The 27,242-nt window shown below is 51.8% G+C and overlaps 2 protein-coding genes across 4 annotated transcripts in view; one reads left to right on the top strand and one right to left on the bottom strand.

Annotated features, from left to right (window-relative positions):
- The window catches only part of TLN1 (talin 1), a 111,927-nt gene extending 87,300 nt beyond the window's left edge, over positions 1-24,627 (bottom strand). For 2 of the 3 annotated variants that reach the window (XM_069745550.1, XM_069745561.1), the window contains exon 1: positions 24,565-24,627. The gene's annotated coding sequence lies outside the window, so the exon portion shown is untranslated. Of the gene's footprint in view, positions 1-18,120; positions 18,202-24,564 lie in introns of those variants that run through there. The other variant, XM_069745556.1, reaches the window with a different exon arrangement.
- LOC138657608 (acidic proline-rich protein PRP25-like) lies at positions 12,171-14,196 on the top strand. Its single transcript, XM_069745352.1, has 2 exons — positions 12,171-12,178; positions 13,359-14,196. Exons 1-2 carry the CDS (start codon positions 12,171-12,173, stop codon positions 14,194-14,196), a joined length of 846 nt encoding a protein of 281 aa, XP_069601453.1.
- Positions 24,628-27,242: the final 2,615 nt, after the last annotated feature.

Here is a 27,242-nt window from a genome sequence, read left to right as displayed (position 1 = left end):
AGAAGTTTCCAGAAATCCATGGAAGTTCTTTGTTCTGTTTTTGTAAGATATTATGCAAACCGTTTACGTTAAGAACACGAAAATATATATTCTTATTCTCCCTCGGTGGATCTGCCCATCCCTGTAAACACGGGCTTCGAACTCCATCTGGTAAAGAAGTAGGGATTTCTCTGTAAAGAAAGATAGGACATATTTGATCTCATTAGAATGCCCACGTTAATCCGAGATGAATGTTGGGTTTGTTATGACTGTGACATGTTTTGTAGCGAAGTTATAGAAATTAGAGAAAATAGATTAAAGTTTAGTTAGACTGAAGAGGTAGGAGGGACGAGGTGATCCAACCCCTTTCTGGGATGTCACAGGCTGAAGCTATAACTGTCTGCCAAGATCCCCAGCTCAGTCTTCTTGACTTCTTGTCTTCTCCTGGAGAGCCCTGAGCACGTCCAATGAACTGGGGCGTATGGTTGCCTGCAATGCAATGAACTGAGAACATGTGAGTGTTATCTTTTCTCCTTTAATCCCCTTTATGTTATAATTACCTTGTACATATTTGCAATTGTCTCATTTGTAACATCTTTGTAAAATATTTTCATAAAGCACTGCCTAACTTTTGTGGGGTATATTATTTCATGCCAGTTCTTTCTCCATGCTCTAAAAACGTACCCTAAGTCTCCTTAAGGGAATTACGCTACTGTGTTGGGTTAGCTTCGGACCCGTTTAATCGAAGCTGGTGGCAACGATACCGTGCAGGCTTTTGGGGTGATGTTGTAGCGACTGCAGCGTTGATAATTATTGTTCCTGCCTGAGTGGGAGTAGTTTATCGCGTCGCTGCAGCATGCCCAATAGCCAGTACATAGCTGGCAGCCTTTCTGGCGACTAATTACCCCAGGTGCAGTACCTCATCTGACCTGAGAGTAAGGGGGGCGCCAGAGAGCTGCAAGTGTTGAGTGGAACTGTAAGCGGGATATACATAAATCCCTGCAGTTCGTGGTATATTGCAGAGCAGTGGGATACCTAGAATAAGCCCCTGCTGTAAACTAAGGTCAATAGCCCTGTGGGTGTTGTTTCATCACATTGTGGAGTGCAGGGATAACTAAGATAAGCCCCCCTGCACATGTGATAGCCGTCTGTTGGCCTAAAGTCACCCCGATTTGTGACGTAGGGGTGACGGTCACAGTGTGAATCGTGACAAATTGGTGGCAGCGGTCAGGGAATCCTGACAAATTGGTGGCAGCGGTGGGATTATTCTAGGTATCCCACTGCTCTGCAATATACCACGAACTGCAGGGATTTATGTATATCCCGCTTACAGTTCCACTTAAAAATTGCAGCTCTCTGGCGCCCCCTTACTCTCCAGGTCAGATGAGGTACTGCACCTGGGGTAATTAGTCACCAGAAAGGCTGCCTGCTATGTACTGGCCATTGGGCACGCAGCAGCGACGCGATAAACTACTCCCACTCAGGCAGGAACAATAATTAACAACGCCGCAGTCGCTACAACATCACCCCAAAAGCCTGCACGGTATCGCTGCCACCAGCTTCGATTAAACGGGTCCGAAACTAACCCAACACAGTAGCGTAATTCCCTTAAGGAGACTTAGGGTACGTTTTTAGAGCATGGAGAAAGAACTGGCATGAAATAATATACCCCTCAAAAGTTAGGCAGTGCTTTATCAAAATATTTTACAAAGATGTTACAAATGAGACAATTGCAAACATGTACAAGGTAATTATAACATAAAGGGGATTAAAGGAGAAAAGATAACACTCACATGTTCTCAGTTCATTGCATTGCAGGCAACCATATGTCCCAGTTCATTAGACGTGCTCAGGGCTCTCCAGGAGAAGACAAGAAGTCAAGAAGACTGAGCTGGGGATCTTGGCAGACAGTTATAGCTTCAGCCTGTGACATCCCAGAAAGGGGTTGGATCACCTCGTCCCTCCTACCTCTTCAGTCTAACTAAACTTTAATCTATTTTCTCTAATTTCTATAACTTCGCTACAAAACATGTCATAGTCATAACAAACCCAGCATTCATCTCGGATTAACGTGGGCATTCTAATGAGATCAAATATGTCCTATCTGAGATACATATTTACAGAGAAATCCCTACTTCTTTACCAGATGGAGTTCGAAGCCCGTGTTTAGAGGGATGGGCAGATCCACCGAGGGAGAGTAAGAATATATATTTTCATGTTCTTAACGTAAACGGTTTGCATAATATCTTACAAAAACAGAACAAAGAACTTCCATGGATTTCTGGAAACTTCTAGACACTTCTAAACACTTCTCTGCTAGAGGAAGATTTGAGCCTAGTCGTAAATACCTTTCGGCCATAAAACTCCCCCCAGTACATTGGCAAGGCAGCTCTTGGCTGAGTGAAAGGGAAGGGGGGGGGGGGGGGGAGGCTTTTAAGCCCACAGCCTGCTAGCAAGAGAAACTACTTATATGATATTTCATACCATATCGTGACATGTACGTGATATATACGAGCGTACGATACACACAGAGGTGACATGTACGTGATATATACGAGCGTACGATAAACACAGAGGTAACATGTACGTGATATATACGAGCGTACGATAAACACAGAGGTAACATGTACGTGATATATACGAGTGTACGATACACAGAGGTGACATGTACGTGATATATACGAGCGTACGATACACAGAGGTGACATGTACGTGACATATACGAGCGTACGATACACAGAGGTGACATGTACGTGACATATACGAGCGTACGATACACCGAGGTGACATGTACGTGATATATACGAGCGTACGATACACAGAGGAGACATGTACGTGATATATACGAGCGTACGATACACCCAGAGGTAACATGTACGTGATATATACGAGCGTACGATACACACAGGTAACATGTACGTGATATATACGAGCGTACGATACACACAGAGGTAACATGTACGTGATATATACGAGCGTACGATACACAGAGGAGACATGTACGTGATATATACGAGCGTACGATACACACAGAGGTAACATGTACGTGATATATACGAGCGTACGATACACACAGAGGTAACATGTACGTGATATATACGAGAGTACGATACACAGAGGAGACATGTACGTGATATATACGAGTGTACGATACACAGAGGTGACATGTACGTGACATATACGAGCGTACGATACACAGAGGTGACATGTACGTGATATATACGAGCGTACGATACACAGAGGTGACATGTACGTGACATATACGAGCGTACGATACACCGAGGTGACATGTACGTGATATATACGAGCGTACGATACACAGAGGAGACATGTACGTGATATATACGAGCGTACGATACACACAGAAGTAACATGTACGTGATATATACGAGCGTACGATACACCCAGAGGTAACATGTACGTGATATATACGAGTGTACGATACACAGAGGTGACATGTACGTGACATATACGAGCGTACGATACACAGAGGTGACATGTACGTGATATATACGAGAGTACGATACACAGAGGTGACATGTACATGATATATACGAGCGTACGATACACACAGGTAACATGTACGTGATATATACGAGCGTACGATACACACAGAGGTGACATGTACATGATATATACGAGCGTACGATACACCGAGGTGACATGTACGTGATATATACGAGCGTACGATACACAGAGGAGACATGTACATGATATATACGAGCGTACGATACACAGAGGTGACATGTACGTGATATATATGAGCGTACGATACACAGAGGAGACATGTACATGATATATACGAGCGTACGATACACAGAGGAGACATGTACGTGATATGTACAGTATAGCGGAGGATACAGCCTGTATATACACTACAGGGGAGGATACAGCCTGTATATACACTACAGGGGAGGATACAGCCTGTATATACACTACAGGGGAGGATACAGCCTGTATATACACTACAGGGGAGGATACAGCCTGTATATACACTACAGGGGAGGATACAGCCTGTATATACACTACAGGGGAGGATACAGCCTGTATATACACTGCAGCAGAGGATACAGCCTGTATATACACTACAGGGGAGGATACAGCCTGTATATACACTACAGGGGAGGATACAGCCTGTATATACAGTACAGGGGAGGATACAGCCTGTATATACAGTACAGGGGAGGATACAGCCTGTATATACAGTACAGGGCAGGATACAGCCTGTATATACAGTACAGCAGAGGATACAGCCTGTATATACAGTACAGGGCAGGATACAGCCTGTATATACACTGCAGCAGAGGATACAGCCTGTATATACAGTACAGGGCAGGATACAGCCTGTATATACAGTACAGGGCAGGATACAGCCTGTATATACACTACAGGGGAGGATACAGCCTGTATATACAGTACAGGGGAGGATACAGCCTGTATATACACTGCAGCAGAGGATACGGCCTGTATATACAGTACAGGGCAGGATACAGCCTGTATATACACTACAGCAGAGGATACAGCCTGTATATACAGTACAGGGCAGGATACAGCCTGTATATATACACACTACAGGGGAGGATACAGCCTGTATATACACTACAGCAGACGATACAACCTGTATATACAGTACAGGGCAGGATACAGCCTGTATATACACTACAGGGGAGGATACAGCCTGTATATACACTACAGCAGACGATACAACCTGTATATACACTACAGGGGAGGATACAGCCTGTATATACACTACAGCAGACGATACAACCTGTATATACAGTACAGGGCAGGATACAGCCTGTATATATACACTACAGCAGAGGATACAGCCTGTATATACACTACAGCAGACGATACAACCTGTATATACACTACAGGGGAGGATACAGCCTGTATATACACTACAGGGGAGGATACAGCCTGTATATACACTACAGGGGAGGATACAGCCTGTATATACACAGTATAGCGGAGGATACAGCCTGTATATACAGTATAGCAGAGGATACAGCCTGTATATACAGTACAGGGCAGGATACAGCCTGTATATACAGTACAGGGCAGGATACAGCCTGTATATACACAGTATAGCGGAGGATGCAGCCTGTATATACAGTACAGGGCAGGATACAGCCTGTATATACACAGTATAGCGGGGGATACAGCCTGTATATACACAGTATAGCGGAGGATACAGCCTGTATATACAGTACAGCAGACGATACAACCTGTATATACACTACAGGGGAGGATACAGCCTGTATATACACTACAGCAGAGGATACAGCCTGTATATACAGTACAGGGCAGGATACAGCCTGTATATATACACACTACAGGGGAGGATACAGCCTGTATATACACTACAGCAGACGATACAACCTGTATATACACTACAGGGGAGGATACAGCCTGTATATACACTACAGCAGAGGATACAGCCTGTATATACAGTACAGGGCAGGATACAGCCTGTATATATACACACTACAGGGGAGGATACAGCCTGTATATACACTACAGCAGACGATACAACCTGTATATACAGTACAGGGCAGGATACAGCCTGTATATACACTACAGGGGAGGATACAGCCTGTATATACACTACAGCAGACGATACAACCTGTATATACACTACAGGGGAGGATACAGCCTGTATATACACTACAGCAGAGGATACAGCCTGTATATACAGTACAGGGCAGGATACAGCCTGTATATATACACTACAGCAGAGGATACAGCCTGTATATACACTACAGCAGACGATACAACCTGTATATACACTACAGGGGAGGATACAGCCTGTATATACACTACAGGGGAGGATACAGCCTGTATATACACTACAGGGGAGGATACAGCCTGTATATACACAGTATAGCGGAGGATACAGCCTGTATATACAGTATAGCAGAGGATACAGCCTGTATATACAGTACAGGGCAGGATACAGCCTGTATATACAGTACAGGGCAGGATACAGCCTGTATATACACAGTATAGCGGAGGATGCAGCCTGTATATACAGTACAGGGCAGGATACAGCCTGTATATACACAGTATAGCGGGGGATACAGCCTGTATATACACAGTATAGCGGAGGATACAGCCTGTATATACAGTACAGGGCAGGATACAGCCTGTATATACACAGTATAGCGGGGGATACAGCCTGTATATACAGTACAGGGCAGGATACAGCCTGTATATACACAGTATAGCGGAGGATACAGCCTGTATATACAGTACAGGGCAGGATACAGCCTGTATATACACAGTATAGCGGGGGATACAGCCTGTATATACAGTACAGGGCAGGATACAGCCTGTATATACAGTACAGGGCAGGATACAGCCTGTATATACAGTACAGGGCAGGATACAGCCTGTATATATATACAGTACAGGGGAGGATACAGCCTGTATATACACTACAAAGCAGAATACAGCCTGTATATGCAGTATAGCAGAGGATACAGCCTGTATATACAGTATAGCAGAGGATACAGCATGTATACACACTACAGCAGAGGATACTGCCTGTATATATACAGTACAGGGCAGCATACAGCCTGTATATACAGTACAGGGCAGGATACAGCCTGTATATACAGTACAGGGCAGGATACAGCCTGTATATACACAGTATAGCAGAGGATACAGCCTGTATATACACAGTATAGCGGGGCTATGAGGTCGGAGGATGCAGAGGAAGTGGTGAGATCCATGTGTCTTGTCCTTATATAGAGAGAAGTGTCAGGAGCTGCGGGGGAGGGGAGGTAGAGTCACTTCTCTGCGGTCAGCAGCCTCCTAAAGGAATGTACATACAGGGAGCCCATAAGCTGCAGCTAGCAGGCGCCGGTGCACCGACAGCACCGGACACTTATGTAGAGCATCCATGGAGATAATAGGAATGGTCGTACGGCTATGTGCACATGTTCTCCGCAGCATTTCCACAACTCCCTGCAAGTCACAAGTGTTTTTAGTTTGCAGAATGTTTGAGCATCGCTTGGAGCAGTGAGCGACAGGTGGTGACACTTCTGAAGCCCATGCATCATCAATAGGAAGTGATAGAATATTAACCCTGCTGTTGTCTTCGGTCAAAAACGACCGACCTTGCACTTCAATATTCTTTAAAATATTCAAGATGCGGCTCTGAAACCAGTGGCCAACCGACCCATCCTCATTTAAGTCAATCAACCACAAGTTTCAGAACCGCATCTTGAACACCCCAAAAAAATACCAAAGTTCAAAATCGTTCTCCCCAGACCGAAGACAACAGCAGGGTTAAAAATAATAAAAAAAAATGAAAAACCTGGTTATTGTCACCTTCCGACGGCCCCCGATCTCCTCAGCGGCGTTCCCGATACGTTCCGTTCCCAGGATGCTTTGCGCGATGGACCTTAGTGACGTCATCTCGGGTGATTTGCGCAATGCATCCTGGGAACGGGAGCCGCCGCAGTCACCGCTGAGAGGCGGGAGGACTCCGGGGCCATCAGAAGGTGAGTATAGCACGATTTGTTATTTTAATTATTTTTTTTTTTTACAGGAATATTGTACTGAGGACCAGAGACTCCTCTCCTCCAGACCCGGGCACCCTCCGCACATGATGGTGGGCATAGCCACATGCGGGAAGTGAGCGTTTCAATGTAATCCTATGGCGGTGGAATCGCAGCGATTCCGCAGAAATAATGAACATGTTGCGGATTTTACCGCTATGCGATTCCGCAGCATCGGCACAGCAACTGTGGAACTCCATAGGATTGCATGGGAACGCGCTTTTTAAGCACTTATTAAGCGTTTCCGCTGTGGCAAAAAACGCAGCAGAAACACATAAAAACGCAACTTGTGCACACAGCCTAAATCTCACAGACGCAACGTCAGGTCCTGTGCACTAACACGATGAAAGATACATGAGCGGCAGCCACCAAGCAACCGGGATACCCCCCATCACCGGGAGCCACAGAGCAACTGGGACCCCCATCACCGGGAGCCACAGAGCAGCTGGGACCCCCATCACCGGGAGCCACAGAGCAGCTGGGACCCCCACCACCGGGAGCCACCAAGCAACCGGGATACCCCCCCATCACCGGGAGCCACAGAGCAGCTGGGACCCCCACCACCGGGAGCCACAGAGCAGCTGGGACCCCCACCACCGGGAGCCACAGAGCAGACAGGACCCCCACCACCGAGAGCCACAGAGCAGACAGGACCCCCACCACCGGGAGCCACAGAGCAGACAGGACCCCCACCACCGGGAGCCACAGAACAGACAGGACCCCCACCACCGGGAGCCACAGAGCAGCTGGGACCCCCATCACCGGGAGCCACAGAGCAGCTGGGACCCCCATCACCGGGAGCCACAGAGCAGCTGGGACCCCCATCACCGGGAGCCACAGAGCAGCTGGGACCCCCATCACCGGGAGCCACCAAGGAACCGGGATACCCACCACCACCGGGAGCCACAGAGCAGCTGGGACCACCACCACCGGGAGCCACAGAGCAGAAGGGACCACCACCACCGGGAGCCACAGAGCAGACAGGACCCCCACCACCTGGAGTCACAGAGCGGATGGGACCCCCTCCACCGGGAGCCACAGAGCAGACGGGACCACCACCACCGGGAGCCACAGAGCAGCTGGGACCACCACCACCGGGAGCCACAGAGCAGACGGGACCACCACCACCGGGAGCCACAGAGCAGCTGGGACCCCCATCACCGGGAGCAACAGAGCAGACGGGACCCCCATCACCGGGAGCCACAGAGCAGCTGGGACCCCCATCACCAAGAGTCAAAGAGCAGACGGGACCCCCCACCACCGGGAGCCACAGAGCAGCTGGGACCCCCATCACCGGGAGCCACAGAGCAGCTGGGACCCCCATCACCGGGAGCCACAGAGCAGCTGGGACCCCCATCACCGGGAGCCACCAAGCAACCGGGATACCCCCCACCACCGGGAGCCACAGAGCAGCTGGGACCACCACCACCGGGAGCCACAGAGCAGATGGGACCCCCACCACCGGGAGCCACAGAGCAGATGGGACCCCCACCACCGGGAGCCACAGAGCAGACAGGACCCCCACCACCTGGAGTCACAGAGCGGCTGGGACCCCCTCCACCGGGAGCCACAGAGCAGACGGGACCACCACCACCGGGAGCCACAGAGCAGCTGGGACCACCACCACCGGGAGCCACAGAGCAGACGGGACCACCACCACCGGGAGCCACAGAGCAGCTGGGACCCCCATCACCGGGAGCCACAGAGCAGACGGGACCCCCATCACCGGGAGCCACAGAGCAGCTGGGACCCCCATCACCAAGAGTCAAAGAGCAGACGGGACCCCCACCACCGGGAGCCACAGAGCAGACGGGACCCCCACCACCGGGAGCCACAGAGCAGCTGGGACCCCCACCACTGGGAGCCACAGAGCAGCTGGGACCCCCATCACCAAGAGTCAAAGAGCAGACGGGACCCCCACCACCGGGAGCCACAGAGCAGACGGGACCCCCACCACCGGGAGCCACAGAGCAGACAGGACCCCCCATCACCGGGAGCCACAGAATGGCTGGGACCCCCATCACCGGGAGCCACAGAGCAGCTGGGACCCCCACCACCGGGAGCCACAGAGCAGACGGGACCCCCACCACCGGGAGCCACAGAGCAGACGGGACCCCCACCACCGGGAGCCACAGAGCAGCTGGGACCCCATCACCGGGAGCCACAGAGCAGACAAGACCCCCACCACCTGAAGCCACAGAGCAGCTGGGACCCCCTCCACTGGGAGCCACAGAGCAGACAGGACCCCCACCACCTGGAGCCACAGAGTGGCTGGGACCCCCACCACCGGGAGCCACAGAGCAGACAAGACCCCCCATCACCGGGAGCCACAGAGTGGCTGGGACCCCCATCACCGGGAGCCACAGAGCAGCTGGGACCCCCACCACCGGGAGCCACAGAGCAGACAGGACCCCCACCACCGGGAGCCACAGAGCAGACGGGACCCCCACCACCAGGAGCCACAGAGCAGACAGGACCCCCCCATCACCGGGAGCCACAGAGTGGCTGGGACCCCCATCACCGGGAGCCACAGAGCAGCTGGGACCCCCACCACCGGGAGCCACAGAGCAGACGGGACCCCCACCACCGGGAGCCACAGAGCAGACGGGACCCCCACCACCGGGAGCCACAGAGCAGACAGGACCCCCCATCACCGGGAGCCACAGAGTGGCTGGGACCCCCATCACCGGGAGCCACAGAGCAGCTGGGACCCCCACCACTGGGAGCCACAGAGCAGACCCCCACCATCTGGAGCCACAGAGCAGACCCCCACCATCTGGAGCCACAGAGCAGACCCCCACCATCTGGAGCCACAGAGCGGCTGGGACCCCCACCACCGGGAGCCACAGAGCAGCTGGGACCCCATCACCGGGAGCCACAGAGCAGACAAGACCCCCAGCACCTGAAGCCACAGAGCAGCTGGGACCCCCTCCACCGGGAGCCACAGAGCAGACGGGACCCCCACCACCGGGAGCCACAGAGCAGACAGGACCCCCACCACCGGGAGCCACAGAGCAGACAGGACCCCCCATCACCGGGAGCCACAGAGTGGCTGGGACCCCCATCACCGGGAGCCACAGAGCAGACCCCCACCATCTGGAGCCACAGAGCGGCTGGGACCCCCACCACTAGGGGCCATAGAGTGGCCAGGACCCCGTCCCACCGAAGTCCGGCAGCAGCCATTACTTATGGCACCGTTCTCACAGACAGGTCTGCAGCATTGTGGTGTCAGCAGTGGTCTGAAGCTCCACACCGGTCACTCACGGATCTATCGCAGAGGACTTCTCCTTAATTCCAAGTACAAGCTCCCCAGCGAACCTGGAGGGAGGAACCAGTGTGATAATCCTGAGTGCGGCTTCTCAGACTCCTCTGCGCCCCATCACTGTGATGACCGCTTTATACCACTTGTGTCACAGGGTTACAGTGACAGTGTGACACCAGAAGACCACAGCGTCTGATTGTTCCTACTCCGGCACTGAGAATAAGAACTTCTCTGTCATATTAAAGGGAACCTGTCGCCCCCAAAATCGAGGGTGAGGTAAGCTCACCGTCATCAGTGGCGTATCTACAGCATTCTGTAATGCTGTAGATAAGCCCCCGATGTATCCTGAAAGATGAGAAAAAGAGGTTAATTATACTCACCCAGAGGCGGTCCCGCTGCGGCCCGGTGTCTCAGGTCCGCTCCGGCGCCTCCTATCCTCATTCCATGACGTCCTCTTCTGGTCTTCATGCCGCGGCTCTGGCGCAGGCGTACTTTGCCCTGTTGAGGGCAGAGTAAAGTACTGCAGTGCGCAGGCGCCGGGCCTCTCTGACCTTTCCGGCGCCTGCGCACTGCAGTACTTTGCTCTGCCCTCAACAGGGCAAAATACGCCTGCGCCAGAGCCGCGGCGTGAAGACCAGAAGAGGACGTCATGGAATGAAGATGGGAGGCGCTGTAGCGGACCTGAGACACCCATCGGACCGGACCGCCCCTGGGTGAGTATAATCTAACGTCTTTTTCTCCTCTTTCAGGTAACATCGGGGGCTTATCTACAGCATTACAGAATGCATTACAGAATGCTGTAGATAAGCCCCTGATGACGGTGAGCTAACCTCACCCTCGATTTTGGGGGTGACAGGTTCCCTTTAAATGTGTTTATTCCTTCTGGCAGAACAGGGGTTAGTCGGCCATGTTGGAAATCCCTGTACTCACAGCTGAGCTCGGTCAGCCGCTCCTTCTTACCTTTATAATCCGGGCTCTGTTACTAATCCTTGTCAGAGCTAGCATTTGCTGCATGGCTAACGGAGGGAGAGGAGTTCATATGAGAAGGAGAGTTGGAGGAGTTATCTGTGACTGTTGCTTGGTTTGTATGCATGGTAATTCCTTATTCTTCTCTATATTGGTTTATTCCCCTACCTCCACACCCTGATAAATTCCTCTGTTATATGCGAGTGAATATTTGTATGTCTGGAGTTTTCTGTTAACCCTTGTCCGTGTTGCCTTGTTTGTCGGGTTAGTGCACTACGGTACACAATAGCGCCCCCTCTTCCCTGGGTGGAGGAAAAGAACTGATGGAGGGCTAATTTAGGAGATAAGGCAAGGGCGGAGGCCCCGGCATCTTCACCTTCAGAAGTATTCCAGGGAGCATGGAGAGGTAGGGCGCCCCTAGTGTTAAGGTCGGGAAATGAGCCCTTGGCCCCAGGTCACCCGACAGCTGTGTCGTGACCGTTTGTATGAAGGAAGAGACTGAACTAACGTCCTTGACAGCAGCGAACTCGTGAACGTCTGTGACGTCGCTGAAGAAAGAGCCGGCACTATGTTGAGCAGAGACATATACTAGCAGGACCTTTGTAATGAGGCCGCCTGATGACTGGTACCAGCTTTACCAATCAGTAGTCGTTTGGTACCACAGTATCTACTGCACGGCTAGCAGAATACAAGAAATGGACTCTTGGTGGAGTCCAGGACTCATTCCATCAGCTGCTACTTATGTTACTATCCAGCAGGCGTCCCTCAGCACAAGACACTTCTGCCAACTTGGCCCTCTGCACTCATCTATTCACCCATTCACATCCACAAAAAAAGAAAAAAAAGTGTCTATCACCACAGGCCTCTGCAAAACGTGAGGTGGCTACGCAATGTGGTGTATTATATCTGGTGAAGTGTAAAGGTGCTCTGCAATTCTGTATGTTTACAAAAAACCACCAAGCAGTCCTAGAATCCAAAAATAACAATTTCATTGAATATTATAAAAACATGTCACATCAGACAAACGGATATGTGGGACTTGAGGAAGGTATCATTATCAAAACGCGCGTCGGGGTGAACGGGTGTCCCTGCGGGAAAGATCCATAATCCATAAGGTAATATATGGAGTCACTACATTGTTTGTTATGTCAATAGTAATGGGGTTTATGATTTACTCACGCTCTGCTAGCTGGTACTTACTAAATAATATATATTTATATCTCCATTTATCTATGTGCGTTATTGAAACCTGCATATATCTGTATATACCTTTTACCAGGGATACACCAACCTTGGGCTTTCTGTTTGATGTTGGTAGCATCTGTTTGCCATCTTTTAGTCCCACATATCCGTTTGTCTGATATGACATGTTTTTATAATATTCAATAAAGTTGTTATTTTCGGATTCTAGGACGGCTTGGTGGTTTTTGGTATATTTATGTGATTTGGGCAGTTATCCATATATATATATCCATGTTATAGTGGTAGTGAGACAAACACTCTTGATGGTGATTTTTTATATTGGACATCTTATACCACATATAATGTTCATCACAATTTGATTTTGTATTAATTCTGTATGTTAGAGTACCGAGGAGCTCTGATAAGAAGGCGCCACCGAAGAGCGCAGACAAACAGAATGCGCCACTGAGGAGCACAGACAAGCAGCAGCCGCTACTACCAAGGAGCACAGACAAGCAGCAGCCGCTACTACCAAGGAGCACAGACAAGCAGAAGCCGCCACTGAGGAGCACAGACAAGCATAAGCCGCCACTGAGGAGTACAGACAAGCAACAGCCGCCACTACCGAGGAGCACAGACAAGCAGAAGCTGCCAATGAGGAGCACAGACAAGCAGCAGCCACCACCAAGGAGCACAGACAAGCAGCAGCCACCACTGAGGAGCACAGACAAGCAGCAGCCACCACTGAGGAGCACAGACAAGCATAAGCCGCCACTGAGGAGCACAGACAAGCAACAGCCGCCACTACCGAGGAGCACAGACAAGCAACAGCCGCCACTACCGAGGAGCACAGACAAGCAGCAGCTGCCACTACCGAGGAGCACAGACAAGCAGAAGCCGCCACCGAGGAGCACAGACAAGCAGAAGCCGCCACCGAGGAGCACAGACAAGCAGCAGCCACCACCAAGGAGCGCAGACAAGCAGCAGCCGAGGAGCGCAGACAAGCAGCAGTCGCCACTGAGGAGCGCAGACAAACAGCAGCCGCCAAGGAGTGTAGACAAGCAGCAGCCGCCACCGAGGAGCACAGACAAGCAGCAGCCGCTACCGAGGAGCACAGACAAGCAGCAGCTGCCACCAAGGAGTGTACAAGCAGCAGCTGCCACCAAGAAGCACAGACTAGCAGCAGCCACCACAGAGGGTGGAAAACAAGAAGCCATCGCCACCAAGGAGCACAGACAATAAGATGACACTACCGAGGGCAGCAAACAAGAAGATGATACTGATGGACTGAGCAACAAGACTGGACGTTCGAGGAGTAGAAATCTGCTTTGTGCTATGAAGCGTCCAAATGTGACTTTTTTTTACCCACCACCAAGCCTTTGTGAGATGCAGAAGAGGTGAGAGGATGGTTTCCCCATGACTGGTGTTCACCATGAATCATACAAAGGAGGTGTCATGGGGGCTCAGCTGATGACAATACAGGTGATTTATTGCAAATACAAGGCCCATTACACAGAACACGGCCACCACAAGGTTCTGGTTTGTGCTTCGCAGACCATCATTTGTGATCACCTGGAAAATGATTCAGAACATCCCCAGGCAATGTAAGGGCGATGTGACCAAGGAGGAGAGGGATGGCGATGAAGGCTGTATCACAGGACATGGCCTCCACAATCACCTGACCTCAGGGGAGTGCCGATGGTTTGGGTTGAGTTGGACCCAGAGTGAAGTCAAAGCACCGGATAAGATCTCAGCACCACTGGGAAATGGTGCAAACGACCTGATGAAAGTGTTGAATGACGAGGGGTGTAGAGCCCTAATCAGAGTACCAGGGGGCACAGGAGGAATCGGAGGGGTAACACTTTGGTACGTGTCACACGTGTTTCCTTGCTTCCATATCTGATCCTTCTTTGTAGAATCAGACTGAAGGCGGCAAAAATCACAATGCGCACATTACAATAAGAACAAGTAAACGCGCTGCATGAACAGGGGTGACGGCGTCACTGATGCAAGGACCTGGGGTGATGGTGTCACACATGAGCACGGGGTGACGGTGTCACTGACACAAGGACCTGGGGCGATGGAGTCACACATGAGCGCGGGGTGACGGCGTCCCTGACGCAAGGACCTGGGGCGATGGTGTCACACATGAGCTCGGGGTGACAGTGTCACTGACACAAGGACCTGGGGCGATGGTGTCACACATGAGCGCGGGGTGACGGCGTCCCTGACACAATGACCTGGGGTGACGGCGTCACTGACACAATGACCTGGGGTGACGGCGTCACTTACACATGAGTTCGGGATGACGATGTCATGTACACATGAGCCTGGCACGGTGTGAGATTATATATTAACCCCGACGATGGAGGCGACGGGTGGATCAGGTCCCACTCTGTCATACATTGATCACAGCGCATCAACGGAAATTCACCGCGGTCCAAAAGTGACGACAAGACTATCAGAGTGCGCAGACATCCTAAACAGCATTGTGCTCAGCCTCCGCACAAGGAAGGATATAGCCCCAGATAACACCTACAACACGGAGCCGACTGATAGCAAACCACGAGGGGGAGCGAGAAGGAACCCAAGCTCCATTCCATAGTCAGCCCGAGCCCAGCCTATATACAGTGGGGAAGAGAACTATTTGATACGCTGCCGATTTTCCAAGTTTTTCCCCCTACAAAGAACGGAGAGGGCTGTAATTTTTATCGTACATTTGGTCTGTGAGACAGAATCCAAAAATAAAATCCAGAAAATCGCATTTTAGGATTTTTACATAATTACTTTATAAAATTACTTTATGAAATAAGTATTTGATACAATAGAAATACAGACCCGGTTTGCACACACTGCAGCAGGGATATTGGCCCCCTCCCCCATACATCTTCCCCAGATCTTTCAGGATTCAGGGGCTGTCACTGGACAGTTTAGATTCAGCTCCTCCAAAGATTGTCCATTGGGTTCAGGTCTGGAGACCTAGGCCACTCCAGGACCCTGAAATGTTTCTTACGGGCCACTCCTTAGTTGCCCTGTGTGTTTCTGGTCACCGTCACGCTTAGATTCTGCCTCTCACAGGTGAGGTGTACCAAAGATAAAAAATACAGATCTCTCCATTCTCTATAGGGGGTGAAACCTGCAAAATCAGCGCTCTCCTCTGTACACAGCTCAGTGCCCCCTATTTATACGGCACAGAGCTCTGAGCTCCCCGCTCTGCACACAGCCCAGACCACTGTGCCCCCTACTTATATGGCCCCTGTGCCCCCTATTTATACGGCTCGCAGCTCTGAGCCCCCTGCTGTCCTCTGCACACAGCCCAGACCACTGTGCCCCCTACTTATATGGCCCCTGTGCCCCCTATTTATACGGCCGGCAGCTCTGAGCTCCTCGCTCTCCTCTGCACACAGCCCAGACCACTGTGCCCCCTTACTTATATGGCCCCTGTGCCCCCTATTTAGACGGCCCGCAGCTCTGAGCTCCTCGCACTCCTCTGTACACAGCCCAGACCACTGTGCCCCCTACTTATATGGCCCCTGTGCCCCCTATTTATACGGCCCGCAGCTCTGAGCTCCTCGCTCTCCTCTATACACAGCCCAGACCACTGTGCCCCCTACTTATATGGCCCCTGTGCCCCCTATTTATACGGCCGGCAGCTCTGAGCTCCTCGCTCTCCTCTATACACAGCCCAGACCACTGTGCCCCCTTACTTATATGGCCCCTGTGCCCCCTATTTAGACGGCCCGCAGCTCTGAGCTCCTCGCTCTCCTCTGTACACAGCACAGACCACTGTGCCCCCTACTTATATGGCCCCTGTGCCCCCTATTTAGACGGCCCGCAGCTCTGAGCTCCTCGCTCTCCTCTGTACACAGCCCAGACCACTGTGCCCCCTACTTATATGGCCCCTGTGCCCCCTATTTATACGGCCCGCAGCTCTGAGCTCCCCGCTCTCCTCTGTACACAGCCCAGACCACTGTGCCCCCTTACTTATATGGCCCCTGTGCCCCCTATTTATACGGCCCGCAGCTCTGAGCTCCTCGCTCTCCTCTGTACACAGCCCAGACCACTGTGCCCCCTACTTATATGGCCCCTGTGCCCCCTATTTATACGGCCCGCAGCTCTGAGCTCCTCGCACTCCTCTGTACACAGCCCAGACCACTGTGCCCCCTACTTATATGGCCCCTGTGCCCCCTATTTATACGGCCCGCAGCTCTGAGCTCCTCGCACTCCTCTGTACACAGCCCAGACCACTGTGCCCCCTACTTATATGGCCCCTGTGCCCCCTATTTATACGGCCCGCAGCTCTGAGCTCCTCGCTCTCCTCTGTACACAGCCCAGACCACTGTGCCCCTTACTTATATGGCCCCTGTGCCCCCTATTTATACGGCCCGCAGCTCTGAGCTCCTCGCTCTCCTCTGTACACAGCCCAGACCACTGTGCCCCCTACTTATATGGCCCCTGTGCCCCCTATTTATACTGCCCGCAGCTCTGAGCTCCTCGCTCTCCTCTGTACACAGCCCAGACCACTGTGCCCCCTACTTATATGGCCCCTGTGCCCCCTATTTAGACGGCCCGCAGCTCTGAGCTCCTCGCTCTCCTCTGTAAACAGCCCAGACCACTGTGCCCCCTACTTATATGGCCCCTGTGCCCCCTATTTAGACGGCCCGCAGCTCTGAGCTCCCCGCTCTCCTCTGTACACAGCACAGACCACTGTGCCCCCTACTTATACGGCCCGCAGCCCTGTGCCCCCCCCATTTATAAGGCCCGGAGGTCTGTGCCCCCCATTTATAGGGCCCGGAGCTCTGAGCTCCCCGCTCTCCTCGGTGCACAGTCCTCTGTCCCGTCTCTTCCTCAGCCTGCAGTGATGCATTCCTGCACTCTTGTCACGTCTGTCATCCGCCTCTGTGATTACTACATACCGATCAGAGTCTGTATCCTCCAGGCGTGAATTCTGCAGCTAGAGGCGCCGCCCGCTCACCCGCCGGGTGACACACGGGCGGATACACCCAGACTTACACATAACGCATAAATGGAAGAAAGCGAGCTGTCGCGTTTCAGGACCTGATCCCTACACAGTGAGGAGCTGCTGGGACAGTAGAGATCTCTGCAAAGACGAGACAACGGGGGAATGACACCGGATGAGAGGGGAAATGCACGAATGTGACTCACCAAGGAGATGTCCAACTCCTCAAACCGTGTCCATCACTCAGAGAGAGCGAGCGAGACAGGCGAAGGCGGCAGGAAGGGGTTAAACAGGAGGACGTGCCCAAGATGAAGCAACAGGAAGTGAGCGCGCAAGAGTCAGTCCGAGAGCAGAACAGAGACGGGGCTAAGAGCACCCCAGATAGAGAGACCACATGAGGCAGGTCCGAGAGAGCGCAAGATAGACAGTAAGAGAGACCGGGCCGAGAGCACGCAAGACAGGACCTAGAGCGTGAGGCAGGCAGGTCTGAGAGCACCACAGACATAGAAAGCAGCAATAGGCATAGCAGAGAGGCAGGCAGGACCGAGAGGCAGGCAGGACCGAGAGCGCCACAGACATAGAAAGCAATAGGCATAACCGAGAGCGTCACAGGCATCTAGAGGCAGGTAGTGCCAAGAGAGTCACAGGCATCGAGAGGCAGGTAGTGCCGAGAGCGCCACAGACATAGAAAGCAATTGGCATAGCCGAGAGGCAGGCAGGACCGAGAGCGCCACAGACATAGAAAGCAATTGGCATAACCGAGAGTGTCACAGGCATCTAGAGGCAGGTAGTGCCAAGAGAGTCACAGGCATCGAGAGGCAGGTAGTGCCGAGAGCGCCACAGACATAGAAAGCAATTGGCATAGCCGAGAGGCAGGCAGGACCGAGAGCGCCACAGACATAGAAAGCAATTGGCATAGCCGAGAGCGTCACAGGCATCGAGAGGCAGGTAGTGCCGAGAGCACCACAGACATAGAAAGCAATTGGCATAGCCGAGAGCGTCACAGGCATCGAGAGGCAGGTAGTGCCGAGAGCACCACAGACATAGAAAGCAATTGGCATAGCCGAGAGGCAGGCAGGACCGAGAGCGCCACAGACATAGAAAGCAATTGGCATAGCCGAGAGTGTCACAGGCATCGAGAGGCAGGTAGTGCCGAGAGCACCACAGACATAGAAAGCAATTGGCATAGCCGAGAGCGTCACAGGCATCGAGAGGCAGGTAGTGCCGAGAGCACCACAGACATAGAAAGCAATTGGCATAGCCGAGAGGCAGGCAGGACCGAGAGCGCCACAGACATAGAAAGCAATTGGCATAGCCGAGAGCGTCACAGGCATCGAGAGGCAGGTAGTGCCGAGAGCACCACAGACATAGAAAGCAATTGGCATAGCCGACAGCGCCACAGGCATCAAGAGGCAGGCAGGACTGAGAGCACCACAGACATAGAAAGCAATTGGCATAGCAGAGAGGCAGGCAGGACCGAGAGGCAGGCAGGACCGAGAGCGCCACAGACATAGAAAGCAATTGGCATAGCCGAGAGCGCCACAGGCATCGAGAGGCAGGTAGGACCGAGAGGCAGGCAGGACCAAGAGCGCCAAAGACATAGAAAGCAATAGGCATAGCCGAGAGCGTCACAGGCATCGAGAGGCAGGTAGGGCCGAGAGCGTCAGAGACATAGAAAGCAATAGGCATAGCCGAGAGACAGGCAGGACTGAGAGCGCCACAGACATAGAAAGCAATTGGCATAGCCGAGAGTGTCACAGGCATCGAGAGGCAGGTAGTGCCGAGAGCGTCACAGGCATCGAGAGGCAGGTAGGGCCGAGAGCGTCACAGGCATCGAGAGGCAGGTAGGGCCGAGAGCGTCACAGGCATCGAGAGGCAGGTAGGGCCGAGAGCGTCACAGGCATCAAGAGGCAGGTAGGGCCGAGAGCGTCACAGGCATCGAGAGGCAGGTAGTGTCGAGAGCGTCACAGGCATCGAGAGGCAGGTAGTGCCGAGAGCGTCACAGGCATCGAGAGGCAGGTAAGGCCGAGAGCACCATAGGCATCGAGAGGCAGGTAAGGCCGAGAGCACCATAGGCATCAAGAGGCAGGTAGTGCCGAGAGCGTCACAGACATAGAAAGCAATAGTCATAGCCGAGAGGCAGGCAGGCATGACTGAGAGCGCCACAGACATAGAAAGCAATTGGCATAGCCGAGAACGTCACAGGCATCGAGAGGCAGGTAGTGCCGAGAGCGTCACAGACATAGAAAGCAATTGGCATAGCCGAGAGCGTCACAGGCATCGAGAGGCAGGTAGTGCCGAGAGCGTCACAGGCATCGAGAGGCAGGTAGTGCCGAGAGCGTCACAGGCATCGAGAGGCAGGTAGGGCCGAGAGCACCATAGGCATCAAGAGGCAGGTAGTGCCGAGAGCGTCACAGGCATCGAGAGGCAGGAAGTGCCGAGAGCGTCACAGGCATCGAGAGGCAAGTAGAGCCGAGAGCACCACAGACATAGAAAGCAATTGGCATAGCCGAGAGCGTCACAGGCATCGAGAGGCAAGTAGTGCCGAGAGCACCACAGACATAGAAAGCAATTTGCATAGCCGAGAGCGTCACAGGCATCGAGAGGCAAGTAGTGCCAAGAGCGTCACAGACATAGAAAGCAATTGGCATAACCGAGAGCGTCACAGGCATCGAGAGGCAGGTAGTGCAGAGAGCATCACAGACATAGAAAGAAATAGGCATAGCCGAGAGTCAGTGAGCGCACCGTACAGAGAAAGAGCACTGACGCAACTGACCAGCTGAACAGTGAGCACACCGTACAGAGAAAGAGCACTGACAACTGACCAGCTGAACAGTGAGCGCACCGTACAGAGAAAGAGCACTGACAACTGACCAGCTGAACAGTGAGCGCACCGTACAGAGAAAGAGCACTGACAACTGACCAGCTGAACAGTGAGCGCACCGTACAGAGAAAGAGCACTGACACAACTGACCAGCTGAACAGTGAGCGCACCGTACAGAGAAAGAGCACTGACACAACTGACCAGCTGAACAGTGAGCGCACCGTACAGAGAAAAAGCACTGACACAATTGACCAACTGAACAGTGAGTGCACCATACAGAGAAAGAGCACTGACAACTGACCAGCTGAACAGTGAGCGCATCGTACAGAGAAAGAGCACTGACAACTGACCAGCTGAACAGTGAGCGCACCATACAGAGAAAGAGCACTGACAACTGACCAGCTGAACAGTGAGCGCATCGTACAGAGAAAGAGCACTGACAACTGACCAGCTGAACAGTGAGCGCACCGTACAGAGAAAGAGCACTGAAAACTGACCAGCTGAACAGTGAGCGCATCGTACAGAGAAAGAGCACTGACAACTGACCAGCTGAACAGTGAGCGCACCGTACAGAGAAAGAGCACTGAAAACTGACCAGCTGAACAGTGAGCGCATCGTACAGAGAAAGAGCACTGAAAACTGACCAGCTGAACAGTGAGCGCATCGTACAAAGAGCACTGACAACTGACCAGCTGAACAGTGAGCGCACCGTACAGAGAAAGAGCACTGAAAACTGACCAGCTGAACAGTGAGCGCACCGTACAGAGAAAGAGCACTGAAAACTGACCAGCTGAACAGTGAGCGCACCGTACAGAGAAAGAGCACTGAAAACTGACCAGCTGAACAGTGAGCGCATCGTACAGAGAAAGAGCACTGACAACTGACCAGCTGAACAGTGAGCGCACCATACAGAGAAAGAGCACTGACAACTGACCAGCTGAACAGTGAGCGCATCGTACAGAGAAAGAGCACTGACAACTGACCAGCTGAACAGTGAGCGCACCGTACAGAGAAAGAGCACTGACAACTGACCAGCTGAACAGTGAGCGCACCGTACAGAGAAAGAGCACTGACAACTGACCAGCTGAACAGTGAGCGCACCGTACAGAGAAAGAGCACTGAAAACTGACCAGCTGAACAGTGAGCGCATCGTACAGAGAAAGAGCACTGACAACTGACCAGCTGAACAGTGAGCGCACCGTACAGAGAAAGAGCAGGGGCTTACCTGAGCAACTAGATGGAAAGCACTTCATATAAGAGGAGAAACTGAACTAAGCGCACAGGAGCGTGCCACAAATGAGAAGAGTGGAGGCACAACTGACAAGCAATAAAATAAGTACACCGTACATGGGGAAGAGCAATGGCGCAACTGACCAGTTTGACAGCAAGAACGCCGTGCTTGAGAAGAGCAGATGCTCAAGTGACTAGCTGGAAGGTGAGCGCACCGTACAAGAAAAAAGAAGGGACTGAACTGACAAGTGCACTGGTCAGACAATGAGCGCACTGCACAGGAAAAGAACAGTGGCTCAACTAGCCAGCTGAATGTAAATCTGAAGTGAGGAGGCTCAACAGACGGGCTAGCTGGCAAGCATGCTATATACAAGAGTAGAGTGCACACTAAAATGACCAGCTGGACAGCGAGCACTGCACAGGAGAAGAGCGGAGACTGGACCGATCATCTGCAGAACTAGAAAGGAGAAAAGCGTAGACTGAAGTGACCAGCAGTACAGCAAGAGCGTCACACAGAAGACCGTAGACTGAAATGACCTGCAGGACAACAAGCGCGCCATACAGAAGACCGTAGACTGAAGTGACCTGCAGGACAACAAGCGCGCCATACAGAAGACCGTAGACTGAAGTGACCTGCAGGACAACAAGCGCGTCACACAGAAGACCGTAGACTGAAATGACCTGCAGGACAACAAGCACACCACACACAAGACCGTAGACCGAAGTGGCCAGCAGGACAACAAGCGCGCCACACACAAGACCGTAGACTGAAGTGACCTGCAGGACAACAAGCGCACCACACAGAAGACCACAGACTGTAGTGACCAGCTGGACAGCAAGCGCACCACACAGAAGATCACAGACTGTAGTGACCAGCTGGACAGCAAGCGCACCACACAGGAGTATACAGCGTTATATGAGGAGGATACAGCTATATATACACACACAGGAGTATACAGCGTTATATCGGGGATATGCAGTGTCATATGAGCATACAGCTATATATTCACACACAGAAGAGTACACAGCGTTATACCAGGTAGATATAGTGTTATATGAGGGGTATGCAGATATATATATATATATATATATATATATATATATATATATACACACACACACACCCAGCAGGATACAGCGTTATATGAGGGGTATACAGCGTTATATGAGGGGTATACAGCGTTATATGAGGGGCATACAGCGTTATATCAGGGGTATACAGCGTTATATCAGGGGTATACAGCGTTATATCAGGGGTATACAGCGTTATATGAGGGGTATACAGCGTTATATGAGGGGTATACAGCGTTATATGAGGGGTATACAGCGTTATATGAGGGGTATACAGCGTTATATGAGGGGTATACAGCGTTATATGAGGGGTATACAGAGTTATATGAGGGGTATACAGCGTTATATGAGGGGTATACAGAGTTATATCAGGGGTATACAGCGTTATATCAGGGGTATACAGCGTTATATCAGGGGTATACAGCGTTATATGAGGGGTATACAGCGTTATATGAGGGGTATACAGCGTTATATGAGGGGTATACAGCGTTATATGAGGGGTATACAGCGTTATATGAGGGGTATACAGCGTTATATGAGGGGTATACAGCGTTATATGAGGGGTATACAGCGTTATATGAGGGGCATACAGCGTTATATGAGGGGCATACAGCGTTATATGAGGGGTATACAGCGTTATATGAGGGGTATACAGCGTTATATGAGGGGTATACAGCGTTATATGAGGGGTATACGGCGTTATATGAGGGGTATACGGCGTTATATGAGGGGTATACGGCGTTATATGAGGGGTATACAGCGTTATATGAGGGGTATACAGCGTTATATGAGGGGTATACAGCGTTATATGAGGGGTATACAGCGTTATATGAGGGGCATACGGCGTTATATGAGGGGCATACGGCGTTATATGAGGGGCATACGGCGTTATATGAGGGGCATACGGCGTTATATGAGGGGTATACGGCGTTATATGAGGGGTATACGGCGTTATATGAGGGGCATACGGCGTTATATGAGGGGCATACGGCGTTATATGAGGGGCATACGGCGTTATATGAGGGGTATACGGCGTTATATGAGGGGTATACGGCGTTATATGAGGGGTATACGGCGTTATATGAGGGGTATACGGCGTTATATGAGGGGTATACAGCGTTATATGAGGAGTATACAGCGTTATATGAGGGGTATACAGCGTTATATGAGGGGTATACGGCGTTATATGAGGGGCATACAGCGTTATATGAGGGGCATACAGCGTTATATGAGGGGCATACAGCGTTATATGAGGGGTATACGGCGTTATATGAGGGGTATACGGCGTTATATGAGGGGTATACGGCGTTATATGAGGGGTATACGGCGTTATATGAGGGGTATACAGCGTTATATGAGGGGTATACAGATCCCCGCACAGCTATTATGAAGGGGCTTGTGACGAGCGGTATATAAAGTTGTCCCCGCCGAGCCCCCCGCTCAGGACGGCCCCGCCGGTGACGGACACCCCGCACACACACACACGGGCCGGGCTGTGGCCCCCGGGACCCCGGGCCGCACTCACCGCTCAGTTCTCCGGTCTCTGACTCCTCAGTGTCCGACCCCGCCCGTCCCGCTCTCCCCCACACCGCCTGCAGTGCCGCGTTACTGCCACCAGGGGCCGCTGTACACGGAGCGCAGCGCTACATTCTTCTACTCCCCGCTAGAGGCCGCTGCAGGCTCCCTCCGTCCTCCCTCCGCCGGAGGCCTCTCTGCACGGACTGCCCTCTATGCTAGTCGGCGACAAGTTCCGCCATCTTTATTAGGGTAGGTGCCCACGTTCTGTAGACGCTGCGGGTTGGACGCTGTTCACACCCGCAGCCTCCACCCTGCGGCGTCCAGCTGTTACCATAGTGGGTGAGTGCTGGAAGTCCCGTGTCCACTCTGCATCCACAGACGCCTCGGATCACCCGCGGAGCCGGACATGTGCCGCGTCTCTCCAGACCGCAGCGTGTCTAGTCACCTCGCCGAGGCTGTGTGCAGCAGAAGGGGCGCGATCTCTGCACGTGTGATAATGGCGGACGCAACGAACTAACACTACACAATTGTTTGTGGATGACTGAAGGAAAAGAACATTTTCATGTCTGTGGTGTCAAACGATGCAGCACACAGAGCATGGAAATAAAATAGTACACCTCAAAGTGTCCTCCCGTGTGAGGCCGGCGTCACCACCCAGCGCACCTCGGCAATTATTGATGCCCTGGATGAAGGGGGGAGGACAACCGAATGCTATGGGGTCCATGAGTCAGAAGAGCCCAGCGCTGCTCCGGGCCCCCTCATCCCTGCAGCTCCCGATCCCCGCAGCCCCCGACTCCCGATCCCCGCAGCCCCCGACTCCCGATCCCCGCAGCCCCCTCATCCCCGCAGCTCCCGATCCCCGCAGCTCCCGATCCCCGCAGCTCCCGATCCCCGCAGCTCCCGATCCCCGCAGCTCCCGATCACTGCAGCTCCCGATCCTCAGCGTCTTCTGACTGCAACGTTTCAGGGCAGAATGCACCATAACATCAATACAACGCACCCTCTGTTCTGAGCAGTGCAGACTGCCAAAAGATGCTGAGGAGACTGGAGCTGCGGGGAACAGGGAGAGGTGAAGAGTTGATTCCTTTTTTTATATATGGAGCAATATAGGGGGCCCATAATACTGAATGGAGGACTACGTGGTGCCCATAATACTGTATAGAGGACTATGTGGTGCCCATAATACTGTATGGAGGACTATGTGGTGCCCATAATACTGAATGGAGGACTATGTGGTGCCCATAATACTGTATGAAGGACTATGTGGTGCCCATAATACTGAATGGAGGACTATGTGGTGCCCATAATACTGTATGGAGGACTATGTGGTGCCCATAATAATGTATGGAGGACTATGTGGTGCCCATAATACTGAATGGAGGACTATGTGGTGCCCATAATACTGTATGGAGGACTATGTGGTGCCCATAATAATGTATGGAGGACTATGTGGTGCCCATAATACTGTATGGAGGACTATGTGGTGCCCATAATAATGTATGGAGGACTGTGTGGTGCCCATAATACTGTTTGGAGGACTACGTGGTGCCCATAATACTGTATAGAGGACTATGTGGTGCCCATAATACTGTATGGAGGACTATGTGGTGCCCATAATACTGAATGGAGGACTATGTGGTGCCCATAATACTGTATGGAGGGCTATGTGGTGCCCATAATACTGTATGGAGGACTGTGTGGTGCCCATAATACTGTATGGAGGACTGTGTGGTGCCCATAATACTGTTTGGAGGACTACGTGGTGCCCATAATACTGTATAGAGGACTATGTGGTGCCCATAATACTGTATGGAGGACTATAAGGTGCCCATAATACTGAATGGAGGACTATGTGGTGCCCATAATAATGTATGGAGGACTATGTGGTGCCCATAATACTGTATGGAGGACTATGTGGTGCCCATAATACTGAATGGAGGACTATGTGGTGCCCATAATAATGTATGGAGGACTATGTGGTGCCCATAATACTGTATGGAGGACTATGTGGTGCCCATAATACTGTATGGAGGACTGTGTGGTGCCCATAATACTGTTTGGAGGACTACGTGGTGCCCATAATACTGTATAGAGGACTATGTGGTGCCCATAATACTGTATGGAGGACTATAAGGTGCCCATAATACTGAATGGAGGACTATGTGGTGCCCATAATAATGTATGGAGGACTATGTGGTGCCCATAATACTGTATGGAGGACTATGTGGTGCCCATAATACTGAATGGAGGACTATGTGGTGCCCATAATAATGTATGGAGGACTATGTGGTGCCCATAATACTGTATGGAGGACTATGTGGTGCCCATAATACTGTATGGAGGACTATGTGGTGCCCATAATACTGTATGGAGGACTGTGTGGTGCCCATAATACTGTTTGGAGGACTACGTGGTGCCCATAATACTGTATAGAGGACTATGTGGTGCCCATAATACTGTATGGAGGACTATAAGGTGCCCATAATACTGAATGGAGGACTATGTGGTGCCCATAATAATGTATGGAGGACTATGTGGTGCCCATAATACTGTATGGAGGACTATGTGGTGCCCATAATACTGAATGGAGGACTATGTGGTGCCCATAATAATGTATGGAGGACTATGTGGTGCCCATAATACTGTATGGAGGACTATGTGGTGCCCATAATACTGTATGGAGGA

The sequence above is a fragment of the Ranitomeya imitator genome, chromosome 1 (genome assembly GCF_032444005.1).
Source record: "Ranitomeya imitator isolate aRanImi1 chromosome 1, aRanImi1.pri, whole genome shotgun sequence".
In the NCBI taxonomy this organism is placed as follows: Eukaryota; Metazoa; Chordata; class Amphibia; order Anura; family Dendrobatidae; genus Ranitomeya; species Ranitomeya imitator.
The sequence above is the reverse complement of the archived record's forward strand: the minus strand, read 5'-3'. Positions and strand labels throughout refer to the sequence as shown.